The 18,410-nt window shown below is 37.6% G+C and overlaps 1 protein-coding gene across 5 annotated transcripts in view; it reads left to right on the plus strand.

Moving 5' to 3' along the window:
• cdh4 (cadherin 4, type 1, R-cadherin (retinal)) overlaps nt 1–18,410 on the plus strand; it is a 288,822-nt gene that overhangs the window by 247,882 nt on the left and 22,530 nt on the right. For all 5 annotated transcript variants that reach the window (XM_024269844.2, XM_024269841.2, XM_024269842.2 and 2 more), the window contains 3 exons: nt 3,590–3,727; nt 13,776–13,961; nt 14,044–14,297. In XM_024269844.2, coding sequence (XP_024125612.1) covers nt 3,590–3,727; nt 13,776–13,961; nt 14,044–14,297 — 578 coding nt within the window. The remainder of the gene's footprint in view (nt 1–3,589; nt 3,728–13,775; nt 13,962–14,043; nt 14,298–18,410) is intronic.

An 18,410-nucleotide genomic window follows, 5' to 3' on the forward strand; every position in this document is an offset into this window, starting at 1 on the left:
CAAAATCAAGAGCCCTTGAAATTCCCTAGACATCGATGCACACTACAAGAAGCAAAACCACAAACATTGCATTTTAACAATTTTTGAGAAAAAATGTGTTTCAGTATAGCGTTTTTTAACAAATCATTAACATTTTCATCTTCAGAACATAGTGTAGTCAAAAATAAACGTCGTCAAATGTTTTGATTGATTCGATTTTCACTTTGTGAAATCTGTCATGTCATATTCGCTTGGAAAAAAAAAACAAGAAATGGTGGTGAGCATGGTGTCCAAATTGCTTTATAATCCAGGAAACCAGATAGTCCTGCACTATATGGTGTTTTAGTACTTAGGGATTAGGGTGAGAATTCAGAAATAGCCATAATATCACCAAGTATTTTTGTTTATTCTCCAGTTCAAATATCAATTCATTCAGCTTACTAGTAAGTTTTCAGTAAGATGTAATGACTCATTTAGAACAACTTGTTAAGTCCTTCAATCTTGTAAACATTTCAAGCGAAATCTCAAATAAAACTTTTTTTTTTTATTTAATTTTTTTTTATTTTATGTCACAAAATAGCATAAAATGTGAATGGTGAGACATTATGTTTCAAGAAACAGACTCCTGATTTACAGAAACAAGGATGTTTTATTTGACCCGTAACACAGTACAATTGCATTTAACAACAGCAGGACAAAAGTTTAAAAGTGTACATTAATTTTTTAAGACTAATTTAAATGTCTGATTCTAGTCTAACTAGAAATAAGGATAGTTGGACTGTTGTTGCTCTTAAAGTAGAATATATTTGAGGGGAAAGTATATAAATACATTTACTTTACAGAAAATAATCTCTTTTTTGCGCAATAAAATCCTATTTTAAGCATAATATATTTAGTAATATACCTAAATAAGAATATTTAAAGGTATTTTCAAGACTTAAGTTTGTCTTAAAGAAACAGGACATGAGAACTTATTTCAAGACAAATTCTACCAGCTCCATTGGCAGATTTTAACTTTTTTTCTAGTGCATGTATTCTTTAAGTGTTTCCATATGGTTTAAGGATAATTAGCAGCCAGGTGTTTCCATTAATCATCTCTGATGAAGTGATCATCAGCAGGTGTGCAGACATCGATGAAAGCAGCAGCTTTGTCAGTGTGCTGATCTGGAGCATACAGGTTTGTTAACACTCTGGTTGGAAATAAAGATTCAACAATGTCACCTGAAAAACACTAAACTAAATAAACCAAAACAAAAAGTGTATGGGTTGTGGAACAATTTTACCACATATGAGTATATCTATTAAATGATTAAAAGGCTTGCCATACTTGAGAGCCACACTGCAAAAAGAGGTGGCCTGAAATTAGGAAGAAAATTCAGAAAAAAATCACTACAAAGTGGTGAAATCAATTTCATTTAGCAATAAATCTTATAAAAAATATAGAAACAATGATTTACACAAGATTCAGAAAAGCAAAAATATGCTAAATAGATAACTGTTGGAATTATTTATAAAAAATGAATATTGTACATCCAAATAATAGGTATTTTTTTCTAGTTCAAACCAAATCCAAAGCAAAGGTGTAGTGCAGTGCACTCCCGAATAAATATTCAAGCTTCCTGTAAGACAGGAATCTATAAGCGAGGAGTGACAGTCAGACACCCCTAAAAACTCTGTACCACCTGAGCAAGCTGAGAGATTCAATCTTTCCAGAATGTCCAGTAGCTGCCACAGGGCCTCCTTCCTGAGAGACAAACCTGTTACACTTCAACACTTCAAGGTGAAAGGAACTACTCTGAGCTCCCCCCTGGATTACAAAGCCTCATATCTCTCAGGGAGACACCAAATCAGTCAAATCTCTATTTGTCTTCCAGTCAAGTGAGTTTGTAAACAACATTCGGGACTGACATAAAAATGACATCCTTGGCAGCATTGAGGATAACAGCACAGTGTGACTCCTTCATTGAAGTGTTCTCCTCATCTGTCTGAAGTAATTTGGATATATCAGTGACAAGTTGATTTCATGCTTTAACTCTTTTTTTTTCAGCTGGAACTCCTATTATTGTCCATTTACTAAAAGCAAATTGATTTGATCTGACCAATCCATTTGTGCAGAACTTCATTTTTCAGCATGACTAGAGCTAAGTTCAGACGTGCAGTTGTTTAAAGATTGGGTTTTTTATATTTTTAACACATTCTTGTTGAATTTTTTTCTTGATGAAGGACATATATATAATAATTTAATATTGAAACTGAATTTCTAAGTATTTCTTTTTTCAAATCGGGCTGAATCAGGAGCTGCACTCTGCCATTTTTGTTGCAGCTCGGGGTTGTAAGGGGCTGTAGGGTAGCTAGAGAGAGTATAAACAAAGGGATGATGGGATATCATTAGAGGCTTACCATAACTCAGAGGCAAATTTCTGATGAACTCCTGACAATTTTTTTCCTAGAAAATGCCAAAGGTCTTTTGATTTAGCCTAAAAACAGCATCATTGTACTTAACAGACCACTGGAAACGCTTTTACAACAGATCAACGTTAAAAAGTTAACTTGAGAATCTAAAAAGTCCTTTCAAAAAGTTGCTAAAATTGTCTCCTCATCAATTGGGCTGCTTATTTGTATTAGTTTTTATTTGTGGCTTTTAGAGAGCAACAAAAACATGTATTTGTTCACTTAAGTGTTAATTATTGGAAATAAAGCTCTTGTTTTTAGGAAGCTCCATTTGAGCGGGAACTACAACTGGCAAAGCTAGCGTAGAGATGGGCAGACGGTTAGACCATCACTGCAATGCATTGTGGATGCTCAACAAAGCAGCAAGCCGTGCACAATGAACAGTGGCCTGTCCTTGACGTTCGTTCTGTCTGCCTCCTTTTCTTTGCTGTGACACAATGGAGGCCTGAGCCAAGTCCGTTAATGGGAATGGAGAGAATCCACAAAGCAGAGAGGTTTACGTACAGTCAGGATGGGAACACGGCGACACTGATAGAAAGCCCTCTCCATGGCGGCGAGTCTTGGGATACGGTGAACTTTCAGCAGCACAGATGGAGTCACGAGGGGGCGTGGGTGTCCAGCCAGCGCCTCTTTGTTTCTGATGATTTTTCTTTTTGTAAAACATTTAACGCTTCGTGTGTTTGCTGGCAGTGCGGCTGAAATGATGCAGTCTGCAGCACTCTGGGACACCTCGGCGTGAATGGACTAAATAAAGCTGGTTTACCTTTGTGTATTATCTGCAGCTCTGCGGTGCAACCCAAAGCGGTGCCACCTTCATTAAAATGAATGATGATCTAAGTTTGTTTCCACAGTAGAAAACTGGGACTTGCATGGAACAATGGATGGGCCTTTTACCTGCGCATTTGTTTCCTCTCTGCAAATGTGTGCGTGTTTATTCACTGTCTGTTGCTGAGCAGTTTTTTACTGTTGAGCTACTTTTTTATTTGCTGTTTCTTTGAGGAAAAACTGAAGATGTGGATGTCAGGATTTGATGAATTCACAGTTTATCTCTTGTGTCTAAAGAAAACCCTTTTACTTGTGGGTTTAATGCTCTTTGTGCAGAATCTCACAGATAATTGACCCTCTTTTTTTTTGTCTCTGTGGCTGCTTCTGTTCACAGAAAGTATCTCAGTACACCCTCATTGTCCAGGCCACAGATATGGAAGGGAACCTGAACTTCGGACTCTCCAACACAGCCACAGCTCTCATCTCCATCACCGACATCAACGACAATCCCCCAGAGTTCACCGTCAGGACGGTGAGTCCTCATCCACAGTTAGCCGTCACTTTTTCCGCCGTGATTATAGACTTAGTTCTGATATACCATATTTTCCAGAGTATAAGTCAAAGTTTTTTTATTAGTTTAGCCAGGGGTGCGCCTTATACTCAGGAGCCACTAACTTGTGTATGTTTGTTTTTTTTTTTTTTGCATCAAAAGGTTTATGTTTTATTTTCCCAGTAAACACTGGTTGTCTGTTAGCTTGTATTTCCTCTAATAACCCCTAGAGGGCGCTGCATCTACTGACAATGGCAGAAGAAGTGTCGTCCAAAACAAACAAGGAAAAGAATCTGTTTTCCTCTTAAATGTTGAGATTTTTCTTATACAGATCATTTTTCTTATTCAGATCAAAAGATTAGTATTCATGTATTTATGTATTCTTTTTTTTTTTTTTAGCTATGCTGGACTTGGCAAATTTGTTCTGAAATGTCAGACTTTTCTCCTAAAAGTGTGACTTATACATAGTTTTCCCCTTCTTTTTAGACATGTTTTGCTCTTGCGACTTATAGTCGGGTGCAACTTATACTCTGGAAAATACAGAACATTCACCCATCAGACAGAATATTAAAGAAAATTGTGTTTTTGGTGTTTTTAACTTGTTTTTGTTGTATTTTTCTCACGATGGAGGACATATATGACGAAAATGTAGCTTAAAATGTCATTTTTTATTATTTAAATCCTTGTAAAGCAGATGAACAAATGAGTTTAAAAAAGTTTGAAGATGTGACGTACAAACTACAATGACAAATCACAAGCTCCTTGCTCCTCTCCATTCTGATGCATCCACTTGCAGACAAATAGATCCATGTATGTCTTTGTTTTCCTCGTCCTGGCTCTAAACTGTCCAGCTGGATAGCACCAGCATGCTCACCATTTGTTGTTGCACTCGTAAGGTTGTGAGGAGCTGCAAGCTAGCAGGAGGGAGTGTAAACAGAGGGATGATGGGAAATGAAGGAAGGCTTACTCCTTACTCTAGGTTTGCTTAAATGTGCCTAAAAACACCATAATCATAATGAAACGACCACTGGGAATGCTTTTGAAATACATCAAAAGACGATCAAAGTGGGACCTTTAAAATAGCAGCTTGTAACTATTTGTCAACAAGAGTATTACATATTTGTTTACAGTGTTTTATTATCTTCAGTCAAAGAAAATCCCTCTTATCCAACCTTCCTTCTTCAAAAACAGAATGCAGACCCTGGAAGTGTCTTTTATTTGTATTACTCACTGAGCTATTGTTACCATCTTCTGTTTACCTGGTTAAAAAAAAACAATCTTTTCAAGATCAAAATGCTATTCAAAAGTTACCATGAGTGCTTATCAAGTTTCTTTTATCCTAAAATGGATGCTATTTTGTGCTTTTTATGCACAAAGGAGCAAACAAAATCTCCATTTTGATGTAATCAGGTAAATATGGAAGAACTTCTTTTTGGAAAGATAACAGCCTAACAGGTTGTTTAGCATAACTCATGCAGTGAGGAGTTTACTGTTCCTCAAAAACAATCACAGACGCTGATCCATAGAGATGTTGCTTTGGATGAATTACATTCGTCTGGTCATTGAAACAGACATTGAAAAAGGTAATCGCTGCAAAGAAACTGGCAGAAATTTTATTTAAAAAATTAGGAGTTGCTCCTTTAGGAGGAATAATAACAGCATTTAATACTGAACAACAACCAAAGACTTTCTGATGTATCTGCTCTATACCAGTACAGAGAGTTTATGAATAAACTGTGGGGACAGAAAATATTAGGAGTGCGTATTGGCAAGAGTCTGCCATTATGATACGATACACATGTATATGATATGTATCACAATATATTACAAATTGTTGGTTCAGTACTCGCTCTTTGTTAAGCCGAGTTGTACATGTCTCATTTTGCGACATATTAACGACTGTTATCCTCAAAGTTCACATCGGGTTCACATCTTTCCCAGCGATTGCTCTTGTGAGATCTTGTTTTGTTTTGGTGCGTTGTAGAGCTGCTCTAAGTGATTCAGTGTGCTGTGCTGCCAACTAGTGGTCGGGGGTTCACATAAAACAGAAGTAAGATGCTGAACTACATGTTAGCTCATATATATATAATTAAATATCATCTTGGCAGCATTTTACATCAATACACATATCATCAAATCCAGCATCGCGATATGTCAATGAATCGATATTTTCTTACACCCCTGGAAAATCTAATCTCTCTATTCGAAAAAACCTTTAGATCAATCTGTTGGTCATTTGTATAAGACATTAGTATGCAATTGGGATAACTTGGAGTCATCTGAACTGAATTAGTTTACACTAATTTAACATTAAGTTAACATTAACTAAGTTAACATTAATTAAAATATAATAATCAACTTTTATTAAAGCTCACTTTAGTGGTTTCTGCTTTTTGTGTAGAACCTTGAGGCAACCTCGGTTGTGAACTTTTTAAATAAACTGAATTGAATCCAGAGTAATAATCTCACAGTCTTCAGACCTCATAATAAATCCTGCAGAGGTGGCATTATGATTTGGGATTTCTGCAATTGCTCCAATGGCTTCAGCTCGCCACCACTTGAGTTGACTGAATACCAGATTCTTCCTTTAATAAATGGGCCTCCACAGTGTTGTTTGTGTCTGAAAGTTCTGTTTACCTCTTTCTTATTTTTTGACATAGCAAGAGGTGAAATGAAAATCACAAATTTAATAAGCAGCAGTGTGTTGTCTGGGCTCACCTGCTATTTTAAAAATTGTTTATGATACTCTCCAAAGCACACCTTTACGCTGGCTTCTAAGTTTAATTTGTTTGCATCCTGATTTGTATCACACCAAATGCTTTATTCGGTCAAAGATACTTTTAGATAAACTGAAACGTGTTTTCATGAAACACAGAAATGCAGCTGAGAGGAAGATGATAGTTTAAGAGGTTTCGGTGAAATGTTCATAGAATATAACAAGGATCGGTGGGAACTGAAACACGTGGAGGGTTGAAAAGAAGCCGGTTAAGACTCGTTTCCCTCTCCTTTCTCAATGTTGCTCTTCATCTGGTTACACCTGATACACCGCTGTGGTCTGGCACCTCTAAAGCTCCGTTTACATCACCTGCATGTCTCTAGACTTTCCTGCAGAGGTGGAGGACTCCAGTTACAGGATTTGACTCAATTTCACTTGAGTTACCAATTTGAAGATGAGCTTGATTAAAGATTGACTTGATTTGGACTCAGTTTTTATGACTTGGGGCTCTGAAAAACAAAGACTTTTTATATATGTTTGGACTATATTTTAAAATTTGGTTGGGAAACAAAAAAAACGAATTAATCACAAACAGAAAAAATATTCCCGATTAATCACAGTTAATTTACCTTTTTTTTAGTTACAGTATTTGCCAACAACTTGTTATCTGCAAATAATCACAATATAAAATCACACACATAATTGTACATTCATAGCGTTTATTTTTAACCCTTTGGAACCTTGTGTCTAAAATTCAGTTTTTGTCTGCTTTTGAATTTACATCTGTATTTTCAATTTGAAATACCTGCTTGATTATTTGGTATTTTAATCAGCACAACCTCACCTCTGTGACACTGCCCTTGTTTGTCATTTTCCCTTGTTGTTTTCACACACTAGACATAAAATCATGATTCATTTTGTTGTGGAAATGCCAAAAATGTTTAACAAACCATTTTTACAACATAGAATGAAAGTTTCAGGTTTTAAGTTAAAACATCAATAAAATTTGTCAACAAACTAAACAACATGTTTTTGAATGAAAGTACAAAAAGAAAATCCAGAAAATACAAAAATAAATAAATCACTAATTCCTTTGGGCCACATATATTTCTGTTGATAGAGGTACAGAACTGACCACACAGCCCCCTTTAAAAGTAAGATCTGACTTTGGAAAGTAATTGGGTGAATCCATAATGAAATTCAACCAACATTGGTGGACTGATCAATACAGGAGCAGCAGTCATGTGGGTTAGTGAACCATGTTGTAGATGACGGTAAGAAGAAAAGAGGAGGAAGGTTAGCATTTCACTACTTTGGGGTGATTGAAGTACACTGCAATAGTTTAAGCTATTGATCATTTTCAAATCAAACTGATGACTTAGAACCACTAATTGAAGTGTTTTTGTGTGTCTGTGTATGTACACATGAAGCACACAGAACGCTATAATACCTAAATAGATTTACTCAGGATAAGTGGGATTAAATGAGTCTTGATTATCAACAGTTACTCCAGCCAACATTTCTGATTGTGAAGACACCTGCTGTGGTAATGTGCAAGGCTCCTCAGCTCAGATGGTAACATCTTGGCAGAGAGTTCCAAAATATTTCAGAAAGCCCCCTGATTTGCATTGAAATAAACTTTATGTGTTGCTCATTTATAGAAATATGCACAGTTTTGTTCAGCTGATCAGTCTTTCATCATAAGATTTACTTTACTAATATCAGGAGACAAAACCTGTTAAAAACATAAAACAATTAAATGAAAGCTAACTAAAACAAGGTTGCACTAGCTAACCAGAGAAATTAATTTTTGATCACCTTGTTGTTAGAGAGAAACTTTTGCCGCATGAGTAATACCAATGGAAGTAACATAACAAGACACACATTAAAATTGAATATCTAGATTATTTTAAGCCTTTATTTACTGTATAAGTAACTTAGCTCTTTATGTTGGGAACCTTTACTCTGTTATTCTTTTTTTCATCTCCTGATGGTTTACCTCCTAGTTTTTCATTCTTCTTTGCTGCTGATTTGTACAATAGCAATCACATGCTCCGCCCCCTCCATCTCCGCCACACTCCCTATTAATGACACTTCTGTTTTTTTCTTCTTTTAATTAAGCTTCAGGTAAATACCAACATAGACAAACATCAGACGCAGAAGCTTCAGTGTTAGTAATATAACAGAAAATTAAAATGCATTACCATTGCTCGAGCAGGATGTCTTCTAGGTCTGGAATCTTTAACCTCTTTGGTCCAGATTCTTATTGACCAAAACCCAGTGAGATCCTCCTCAAGTCATATCACAACACTTAAAAAATACACTTTTTTCATGTTTGTGTGGCTATTAGTCCAATCATTTAATAAATGTAGCTTTTAAATATTTACCATAATTGAATTGAGGTGTAATATGTATAACAACTTTAACTTCTTTCTTTTTCGCAGCAGCATATACACGTTCCTTTCAAAATAAAACACACCCTGTGTCAAATCAAATAAGTCAAAATAAGTCAAACATGTTTTTTTCTATCATTATGACAGCACCTAAACTCTATTGTGCAGCATAAATTAGAATATGTACTAAACTACTTCAATATTTATGCAGTTCATTTTTCCTTAAGCCAGGGAGTCAAGGAGGAACAATTAAGCTCAAATTTACATTTCTGAGTATTTCTTTATTTAAATTGTTGTCACTCAGTATCAGTTTAAAAAAATACTGTATTTGTGGCATAAAAAAATAATCTGGTCATGTCACAAGCTCCCTGCTCCGCTCCATTCTGATGCATTCACTTGTAAACTACTTGATCCATTTATGTCTTTGTCTTCCTCGACTGAGCTGCCATGTGGCTCAAAACTGTATGACTGGATAGCTCCAATAATGCTCGCCATTTCTCTACACTGTTAATGTTGTGTTGGGGGTGTTAGGGCCTGCAAAACAGAGCACTTAGGAGGGGAATAGGGGCGGAGTTGCTCCATGCCAAGTGTCCCACCCACAGCTCAAAAGTAAAACTGACACAAACTTTGTCATTTTGACCAAAAAACAGCACAATCCTAATTAAGGACCACTGGAAATGCTTTTAAAGTCGCTTAAAAGTTGGTTTTACGGTTTTTGTTAGTCGTACTGCACAACAGGTCATTGTAAACATGCTAAACAAATTGAGCTGCCACTTGGTTGAATTCCTTTTCTTGCTTGATCTTTCCATGACTCAGACTTATATGTGACTTGCACCCATTAGGAACTTACTCCCACGTCTGCCTTTCAGTGGGAGACAAAGTTTTGTTTAATGTGGAAGACTGGAACCCTTTTTTCATTCTGATGCATCTTGTTTTCCTGACTCTCTGTTTATATAGAGATCAAATGCTGGCCCCAGTGTGATCCTGCACATGGATGCCCTATTTGCATCTCGTATTTCAAAGACTGACAGATGCAAAGCTGTGTCAGTGTCACGCTGTTGTCCAGGTCTCCTGGAATCGCCTGCATTTGTGTCGGTGCAGCTCCAGCCTGCTCCTCTGAAAGCTTTTAGAAGAGGAAAATCAACACAAAAACCTGATGTTTAACTCAAATTGGATTTTCAACCTTGTCAGCCTAATGGCCCAAAAAATCCTACAGGCTGGCCCTGTAGAGGTGCAACATATGCAACACGTGTTGATGGATATGGAACTGTGCTGGAGGACTTTCAAACTCATACCACCTTTTTCTGTGGGTTTCTTAGCACTACTTGACTTTTACTCTTTTAATTATAAAATAAATTCCCTCTGAGCTCGGCCTTCAGTTCTGCTTCACAACATTCTGATGTTTGACTCAAATATGGCAAAGAGCGAAAAAACGAACACAAGAGTTTTTTGTTGTGCACTGCTTCCACTTTCCTGTCAATCTCCGCTCCGTGTTCCACTTCCCACACAAGACTTGGAGCTGTTCAGTAATTATTTGTGTATGACAGACGCAAGAAGAATTTATTGCTCACTGTGGGGGCCACAGAGAAAACATAAGCATGTTAATTAAGTGAGATTGCCTGTGGGGGTGTAAACCAGGCTGATATATTGCATTTGATGGGAGAAAGAAGACAAATGTTTTATTAATCTCTCCACATTGGGCTTGAACGCGTTGTTCTGCTGTTTGTCATTGTGTAAACCATTACAAAGACAAAAAGGCCCATTATCAAACACACGCAAATTTAAAGTGCAACATGTTTTGTCATCAGAAGTCAATAAATAGTGACACCAAGGAGGAAACACTTGAGCAGACCCACTTGAAAAGCTCAGAGGCATTAAAATAGTTATGTGACAGATAATCTGTAAAGCTGCATTAACACCAAACACAATTCATGAGCCAATCCGCGTACCTGAAGATTCCCATCCCTACCCAACAATAGCCGGGACAGTCTCCGGCAACGCTAAAAAATGGATCAGATTTCAGGACAAAATACTTACTAAAAACGTCACGTACCCAAAGCTGAGTTTGTTGACGCACCATGTCAACCTCACCAAACTTTAGAGTTTTAAAGTCTTGACATGCCGCTGTACCATTCAAATCACGCTGCTGCTGGAGTGACGCTCGTGCCCGACGCCCAAATCCCGCCGCAGAACCTCAGATTGCAACTGTGCATTGACTTAACATTTAAACTCGGCGCCCCTGCTATGTAAATTGTGTCCATTGTGAATGCATCATAAGTCCTGAGATGTCCTCATTTCACCCTATTAGAATCAGTATCAACGTGTCCGACGTGAGCTGTGCCTGTAAATAGAATTCATCTGGGACTCAAATTTCCCTCTGCTTGGCCAGTTTTGGTCTGTTAAAGCAGATATGCTGCTCTGCTCAATTTGATGTGGATTTATGAGCTAAAGCTTCACTTGTCTGCATTGGTTCAGCTAAGAGGTGATCTGGAGAAGAAGTAAAAAAAAAAGCTGTTTTTTTTTTTTTTTTCAACTGCAATAGATTCTAAGATCTTAATCCATTTTCCTAGTGTGTTTTAGCTTTAAACTGAGTGAAAAAGATGATGTTCTGGTTTCTTTCACGCATGCAAATATTAAAATGTATTTGGTGTTTTAAAATGGTTATATCTGGCTCTCTTTATCTTCAAGATCTGGCAACATTCCTTTGTACATTTAGAAAGCACCAAAGAAGTGTAGAAACAGGTTTCATCGAGTCTACAGAATCCTAATATTTTCATTTGGTCTTAAGTTTGAAGTTAAAATCAGAGTCAAATGGCAACTTTTGACCATGAACACATCCTGACCCATCATAATAGAGAACACCTACACAAGTCATTGGACATCCTTCCTGTCACAATGGGGATTTTGCTGGAAAAAATACAGCTTTTTAACAAAAGGCCAAGCCACTCTTTACCGTCAATGACAGAATTTGCTTTCCATGACAACCAACTCCATGGCAACCAAAGCATCTGCCTTCACCCCCCCGTCCTTTAGTCCTGGATCTGCCTGTCCACTGATGATGCTTCATGTTTGATTTGTGGATGCAGATGACGGTTCTAATCCCTGTGGAAACCAGTGAAGCTGCAGTCGGCATCAGCGACTAAACATTCAACAGCATAACTTAACTTTTCTTTAAAAAAAATGTCTGAATCCTTCAAACTTTTTCTTGTGTCTTATCACAAGGGTCCACATTGCGTTTCAGTGAACAGCCCTGATGAAGGGGCTATCCTGCACGCTGAGCCCCACTGAGCGTGCCTCTGACAGAGGAAATTGCATTAGACTGTCTAACAGTGTAGCTAAACAAGGCTGGAAGGTACGAGGTGGCGCTTAATGCCGGAGCTCAGGGTGAAAATGAAAGGATGAGCCTGAAGACAGAAGCCTGAGAATGCATTTTTTACTCAGCCGTAAGCTTATCGGGGCAGCAGGGCGACAGGAAAGGAGGAGTTAGGGGAAAGAAAGAGTAGAGTTTTCTATGCTGCTTCGTTTCAGCATGAAGCTCCCAGACATTAGTCATAATTAAGTGTTTGTCCTACAGCTGATGCACAGATTGTCCTGCTCCTCTAACTGTGTTCTTAACATTTTCTCCGCAAGAAGCTTTTCATCGCTTTTGTAGGACATGTGTTTTTGTAGGGACCGAAATATTCGTCTCAATTTTCAGAGTCTCTGGAAGGAATACGGTAGTGATGGGAGTATGGATACCAAAGGTATCGAAGTATATCAATTACCAACAATTTTGGCATTGTACTCTACTAAAGTATTAATTACTAATCAGTTAAAATAACATAAAAGTGTGTGCATAATTTCTGGTCATCTTGTGTTGAAACCTCCGCCTGCTCACAGCGCATTGAACTGTTCCAGCAGTCACATGACCAGAAGAGCCACAAGTGTCCCAGAGAGGATTGTGGGAGGAGTTTCCCAAACTACTTCTCGGAGCAATTGTACAGCAAACACAAATGCATACAATGAAATGTGCAGATATATGAAAGAATAAAATGAGAGGACATTTTATAAAGTTAGATTTGTTACTAAAGTTTTGTCTCTCTGTAAAAAAAAAGTTTTATATTTATAATAAGAGATTTTTGTGTCTGTAAAAAGATTTTTTACTTGCAGAAAAAATGTGTCTGTGAAATTTTACACACAGACAAAACATTTTAACAGATGGACATTTTGGTTCTGGATTTGGTTCAGGCTGTGAAAAACTAATAAAAACAATTGCAATTTCTGAATAAAGGTTCAAGTCTGAAAGTACGATTTACGACCAGATTCTGGTATAAGGGCAGAAAAGTTCGTATGGAATGTGGATCGGATTGTCCTGCAGATTCCTCTTCAAGCATCTGTCACCGAGTTTCCTCCAGAGCTAATTCATCAGGGAGTTGTTTCAGATTGCAACATAATGAAGATCATTAGTCGAAGATTATTCCTGCTGCTGCCTTAATCACAGCACTTATCTAATTACTTATTAAAACCTGGATTTGGTTAATGCACACAAGCTAAATGAAATGGGTAAACACTTAATTGAAAAATCCATTTGTTCGAATAAAGACTTTCAAATGAGCTGATATGGTGTGGAGTAGGAAACTACATTAACATAATGGAAGATATGATTTTCCATTATCTTTAGTTTACAAAACCGACTCTTGTTTTTATTCTTCTTGTTAATTCTTTTCAGGTTTTCTCCCATTTGTTTTGCTGCAACTGTGAGTTTATGCCTGTTTGTAATGAGTATTGTTGTCCTGTTTTCATTATTTGAAATATGCTAAAAGCCAAAAGATTGGTATTAGGACAGGTGACGTTTCAAATCAAGCTATTAGGATGCATTGAGCCACTGTTGGAGCGAGGCAGTCATGATGCTAATTCTTGCTTGTGCATCCTCTGTCCGCAGTTTTCTGGTGAGGTTCCGGAGAACAAGGTTAATGTGGTGGTCGCCAACCTGACAGTGGTGGACAGAGATCAGCCCCACAGCCCCAACTGGAACGCAGTTTATCGCATCGTGAACGGAGACCCCTCTGGACACTTCACCATCCGCACCAACCCCATCACGAATGAGGGCATGCTCACCGTCATTAAGGTAAAAAAACAAGTCCTGATTCCTCTTTCCTCCCTGCAGTCCACTCTCTGCCTCTCATGGGTTCGCTTGGGTTCTCCCACAGCCAGTGGATTTTGAAATGAACCGAGCCTTCATGCTGACTGTGGTGGTGTCCAACCAGGCCCACCTTGCCAGTGGGATCCAGTCCTCGCTTCAGTCCACAGCAGGAGTCACCATCTCTGTTCAGGATGTGAACGAGCCACCTGTCTTCCCTGTGAATCCCAAGATTATCCGTTTTGAGGAAGGAGTGCCAGCAGGAACCACTCTTACCGTTTTCGCTGCGCAAGACCCAGATCACTTCATCCACCAGATTGTCAGGTATACCTCCGCTTCGCTGTCTGGAATCCTAATGGAAATGAGACAAATTGCATTTTATGAAGGGGTTGGAATAAATAATACCCATTGTAAATAATAGTACCTTGTGACAACCTCAGTTGTGAAATAGTACTTTATGAATAGGATAAATGGAATTGAGTTGACTTTTCTGTACTAAATGTAGCTGATTGCTGAACATAGCACTTACCTTGCCACTGTGCTTTAAAAGCTTAATGATAAATTAGCTAAAGTGACAAGAAATGTTCATATTATCTGGATAACTTCACTACTTTCCAGTGATAAAGGTTGCATTTATTAAAAAAACTGAAAGAAACCTGAAACGATTTGGCCATTATCTACTATTAATCTGAATATTGTGAGTAAAGTCTGAATTTAAGGTTCATTGCTGAAATATCTGTCTGAGTAAAACAGTTTGGTTTGAATTAGTTCAAGGGTAGAAATCACTGTACAAGTGTTTGCCATTTATCATTTACAAACGGGGAAATAGCTGGCTCCGAGTTTGACACAGAAAACAGCAGCATAACTTAATAGTTTTAGCAAAGAAAGTTAAAAAATGTGACATTTTATAGCTCAAAAAGATCAAAAAGTGGTATGGAAGATCCAGTCTTGTGTCTTGACTCAGATCTGAAGTTGTTATTGTTGATTTGATCTCAAAAGTTGCTAAAGAAGAAACATTCAGTGAGAAGGTGGAGCTGTTCAGTTGACTTCCACTAAAAACTGAAAAAGAATTTATGACAATTTTTAAACAATTTAAAGATTTGAAAACAACAAGGTGTAAAATAAATTGTTTTAAAAAAGTGAAAAATAAAGCAAATAAATGTAAGTAATTTAAAGAGCTTTAACCCTGGTGCTCTCTAATGGGGTCCAGATGACCTCACCCTTATATTGATGTGTGATCCCTCCCATGACAGAAGTGGACAGGATTTATGTGTGCCAAAGATGCCAGTGGACATAAACATACTTAAAAAAGAAAAGTTCAGCACTGATCAAACATTTTTAGTGTTTTTATCATGTTCTTGTAGCATTTTCTGATGATGGAGGACATATATTAAGAAAATTAAGCTTAAATTTGTGTTGCTAAGCATTTCTTTATTTTAATCGTTTTGAATTAAGAGCGAATAAAAAAAATAAAGTTTGAAAAAGAATCTATTTGTAATGTAGAAAATATGCTGCATGGGGCACAAACTCTCATCTGTGAGGAGGGGAAGGTTTTGCTGTCTGCTTTCCCAAAACTTAGTGGGGAATTTCTGATTTACAGAAACTTTGTCCTTGAAAACAAGTTTTTTTTTATTTTTACTTTGGCTAAAATCAGCATAATCATATTTAAAAGATCATTGGGAGTACTTTTAAAAGAAATAAAAATAGGATTTTAGTGCGTCTTAAATTTGCTTAATACTTGAATAGCTGTATGGTTTAAATTAAATGAATTATATTATAATAAAATGAAAAGAAAAAAGTCTGAGAAGATCAGAGTAAATGGTAAGTGGTGTATACTTACTAAGAGAGTAACTGATTCGATTTAACAATGATTTAGTTGATTCAGTATTTGTGGTTGATGATTCAATTCACTTTTATCATTGACTTTTATCACATTTTGATTTTATTCCAGGACATGTTTAGCCAAAATTTCATCTAGTGTGACAAGGAAGGCAAGTCAGCAATTAGAGGTCATCTGCTGTACTTCTGCACCACATCCGCCCATCATATTGGGATGACTACTAATTCTTTCTTTTGGTTTGTAAAGCATAGCACTTGTTATATCATATCAGTGTAAATCTGAACACATACAAGCAGGCATTGAAACTTGCAGTGAAGTATCTTTGGTTTTTGGCTCTTTTATGACAATTAATATCTGATCCCCCACCATCACCACAGTTTCCCCCTCGTTGCCAGGTGACTGGCATTAGGAGGTCATTGTCTAATGAGTATGTCTGCCCTCTGGGTGTATCTACCTTCCCTGGATCCCGGTTTTCCTTCTCATTGATCAGTTCCTCTCCCGGCTGGCACGGCGCCATCTCAGCATCGAATTCAACCCCCAAGAGGACAAGTTCACTTCAATTCTACTCTCAACAAGTTGGGAAGACTTTCCTTAATGTCACTGAGAAAGCCACTTTAACTGAGAAAATGTTTGAGAATGGGAGACGCAGGAGTGAGCGGAGCGTTTTAGGTTTCTTCTGAAAAGATGCAAACCAGGTGGGCCGAGTGCGTATGTTCTGCTGTGCTCCTCTTTTCCCTCCTCCTTGCTGTTCCCGCTGACCCTCTGGCTTTCTTCCCCGCCAGTTTGTGTGTCTTTTATTGATGGGCGCTCAGAGCTGCTGTCTTCTCCAAAGCAGCTTGCCAGCAGACGCTCAGCTCACAGCAGCCCAGTCTCTTCTTCTCTATTCCCTTCAGGCAACCTTGTTGGATCCCTCACACAATATTCACACAAAAGACACACAAATGCACAAACGCAGAGTGCTTGATGCACACGGCGAGGACCCGCAGAGCATGACTGAAAGCCCTGTGCGTGAGCGGTGGATGGGAGATGAGCCAGCTTGAGCTTTTTAATGTTTTTGAATTTCTTGGCTTTTTCCTCTCTCTGTGGAGGGAAAAGAAAACAAGATATTGCGAGGCCAGGCCTGTTTGCCAGCTCATTTCACTGTTTGGTGAGATTTAAATGCTAGAAAAGCTCGATATGTTTTTGAGGTGAGCTTATGCTGGTCGATACTCACTAATAAAGGTCTAAGTTAAGGCTTGGCTGAGAGATCAAGGATGCACGTTTTAGCAGCAGAGCTATTTGATGTCCCAAACTAAAGTTTGGTGACACTTTTCAAAGATAAACTAACCTCAAATTGATGTTGAGCTAAAATTAGAGGTAAAGCTTGGTTTTTAATGTGGAAAAAAGCAAATCTGCAGATATGAAATGAGACATTCTGCTCCGCTGGGTGCTGATAAGTACAACAGGGGGTGACATCTTCTTGAAACAGGAATGGAGTGAGCGCCACGCACGCCACCAAGCACTAAAATCTCACCTGCTGGGAAACATCCGACCTTCAATAAAACACCATGACAAGCCCTTTCACTGCAGATTATAGTCGTTTGAAGAAGGCAAGTCATCCTTCAGCTCTAAAGGTTTCAAGACTTAATAAAAAGTTATCTGCTCTACTCCAGCCTTAAATTAAAGTGAATGTAGTCAAAGCATTAAACTCTGCCTTTCAATTTTTAACAAAAGTTGGACAAAATGTCACAAGTATGTGTAAAATAAAGTTCATTATCAACATCACTTCTGTAATCAAGCCATATTTTGTCACAATATAAAATAATATCAGACTTTTGATAGAAATGATCAAACATGGTGGTGGAAGTAATGGAAAACTAGTTTGTAAATTTGAAAAATTATGTAAACGCCCCTCTCATCTATCTGCTGGTGGTTTCTCCTCCAAGCTCGGGTCCTCTACCAGAGGTCTGGGAGCTTGAGGGTCCTTCGCAGTATCTTAGCAGTTCCTAGAAATGTGCTTTTCTGAACTGATATGTCTGAGGTTTTTCCAGGGATCTGCTGTAGCCACTCCTCTGGTTTATATATACTGTATATAAACTCAAAAGTTCATATTGTAAACTAAAATGAAATACAACATTCGTTACCGATCCATACTTATCAAAAACCCTCCTGATCGTGGTTTGTAAAACATTTATTAAAGAGCATTGTAGTATTGCTCAACATATATGTTTTTTTTAATCAGAACAGCAGCAGACTTTCTGATACAGATGAGGAATGAAACTCTGTCTCTCTGTACCCAAAAACCAGGTGGCGTGGTTCATCCTTTAGCATGTAAGTGCTAAAGGATATATATAACTCGAGACTTTACTTTGTAAGCTAAAATGAAATATTGACAATGTGAATAATATATATGAAATTTGAAATGTGAAAGAAATAATGGAAATTGGGGGACAAATGTATACTGATTCTAAAACCTGAATTGAAAAAAAGACTATGAATCTAAAAGTGTTATCAAATACAAAATATCTTTAAAATCTTTAAAACATTTTTTTCAATGTTTCTTTCCCTTCTCACCTTTTTTCCTTTTTTTTAAATTTCAACTCAAACCTTTCACTTTC

This window comes from Oryzias melastigma, linkage group LG5, assembly GCF_002922805.2.
Source record: "Oryzias melastigma strain HK-1 linkage group LG5, ASM292280v2, whole genome shotgun sequence".
In the NCBI taxonomy this organism is placed as follows: Eukaryota; Metazoa; Chordata; class Actinopteri; order Beloniformes; family Adrianichthyidae; genus Oryzias; species Oryzias melastigma.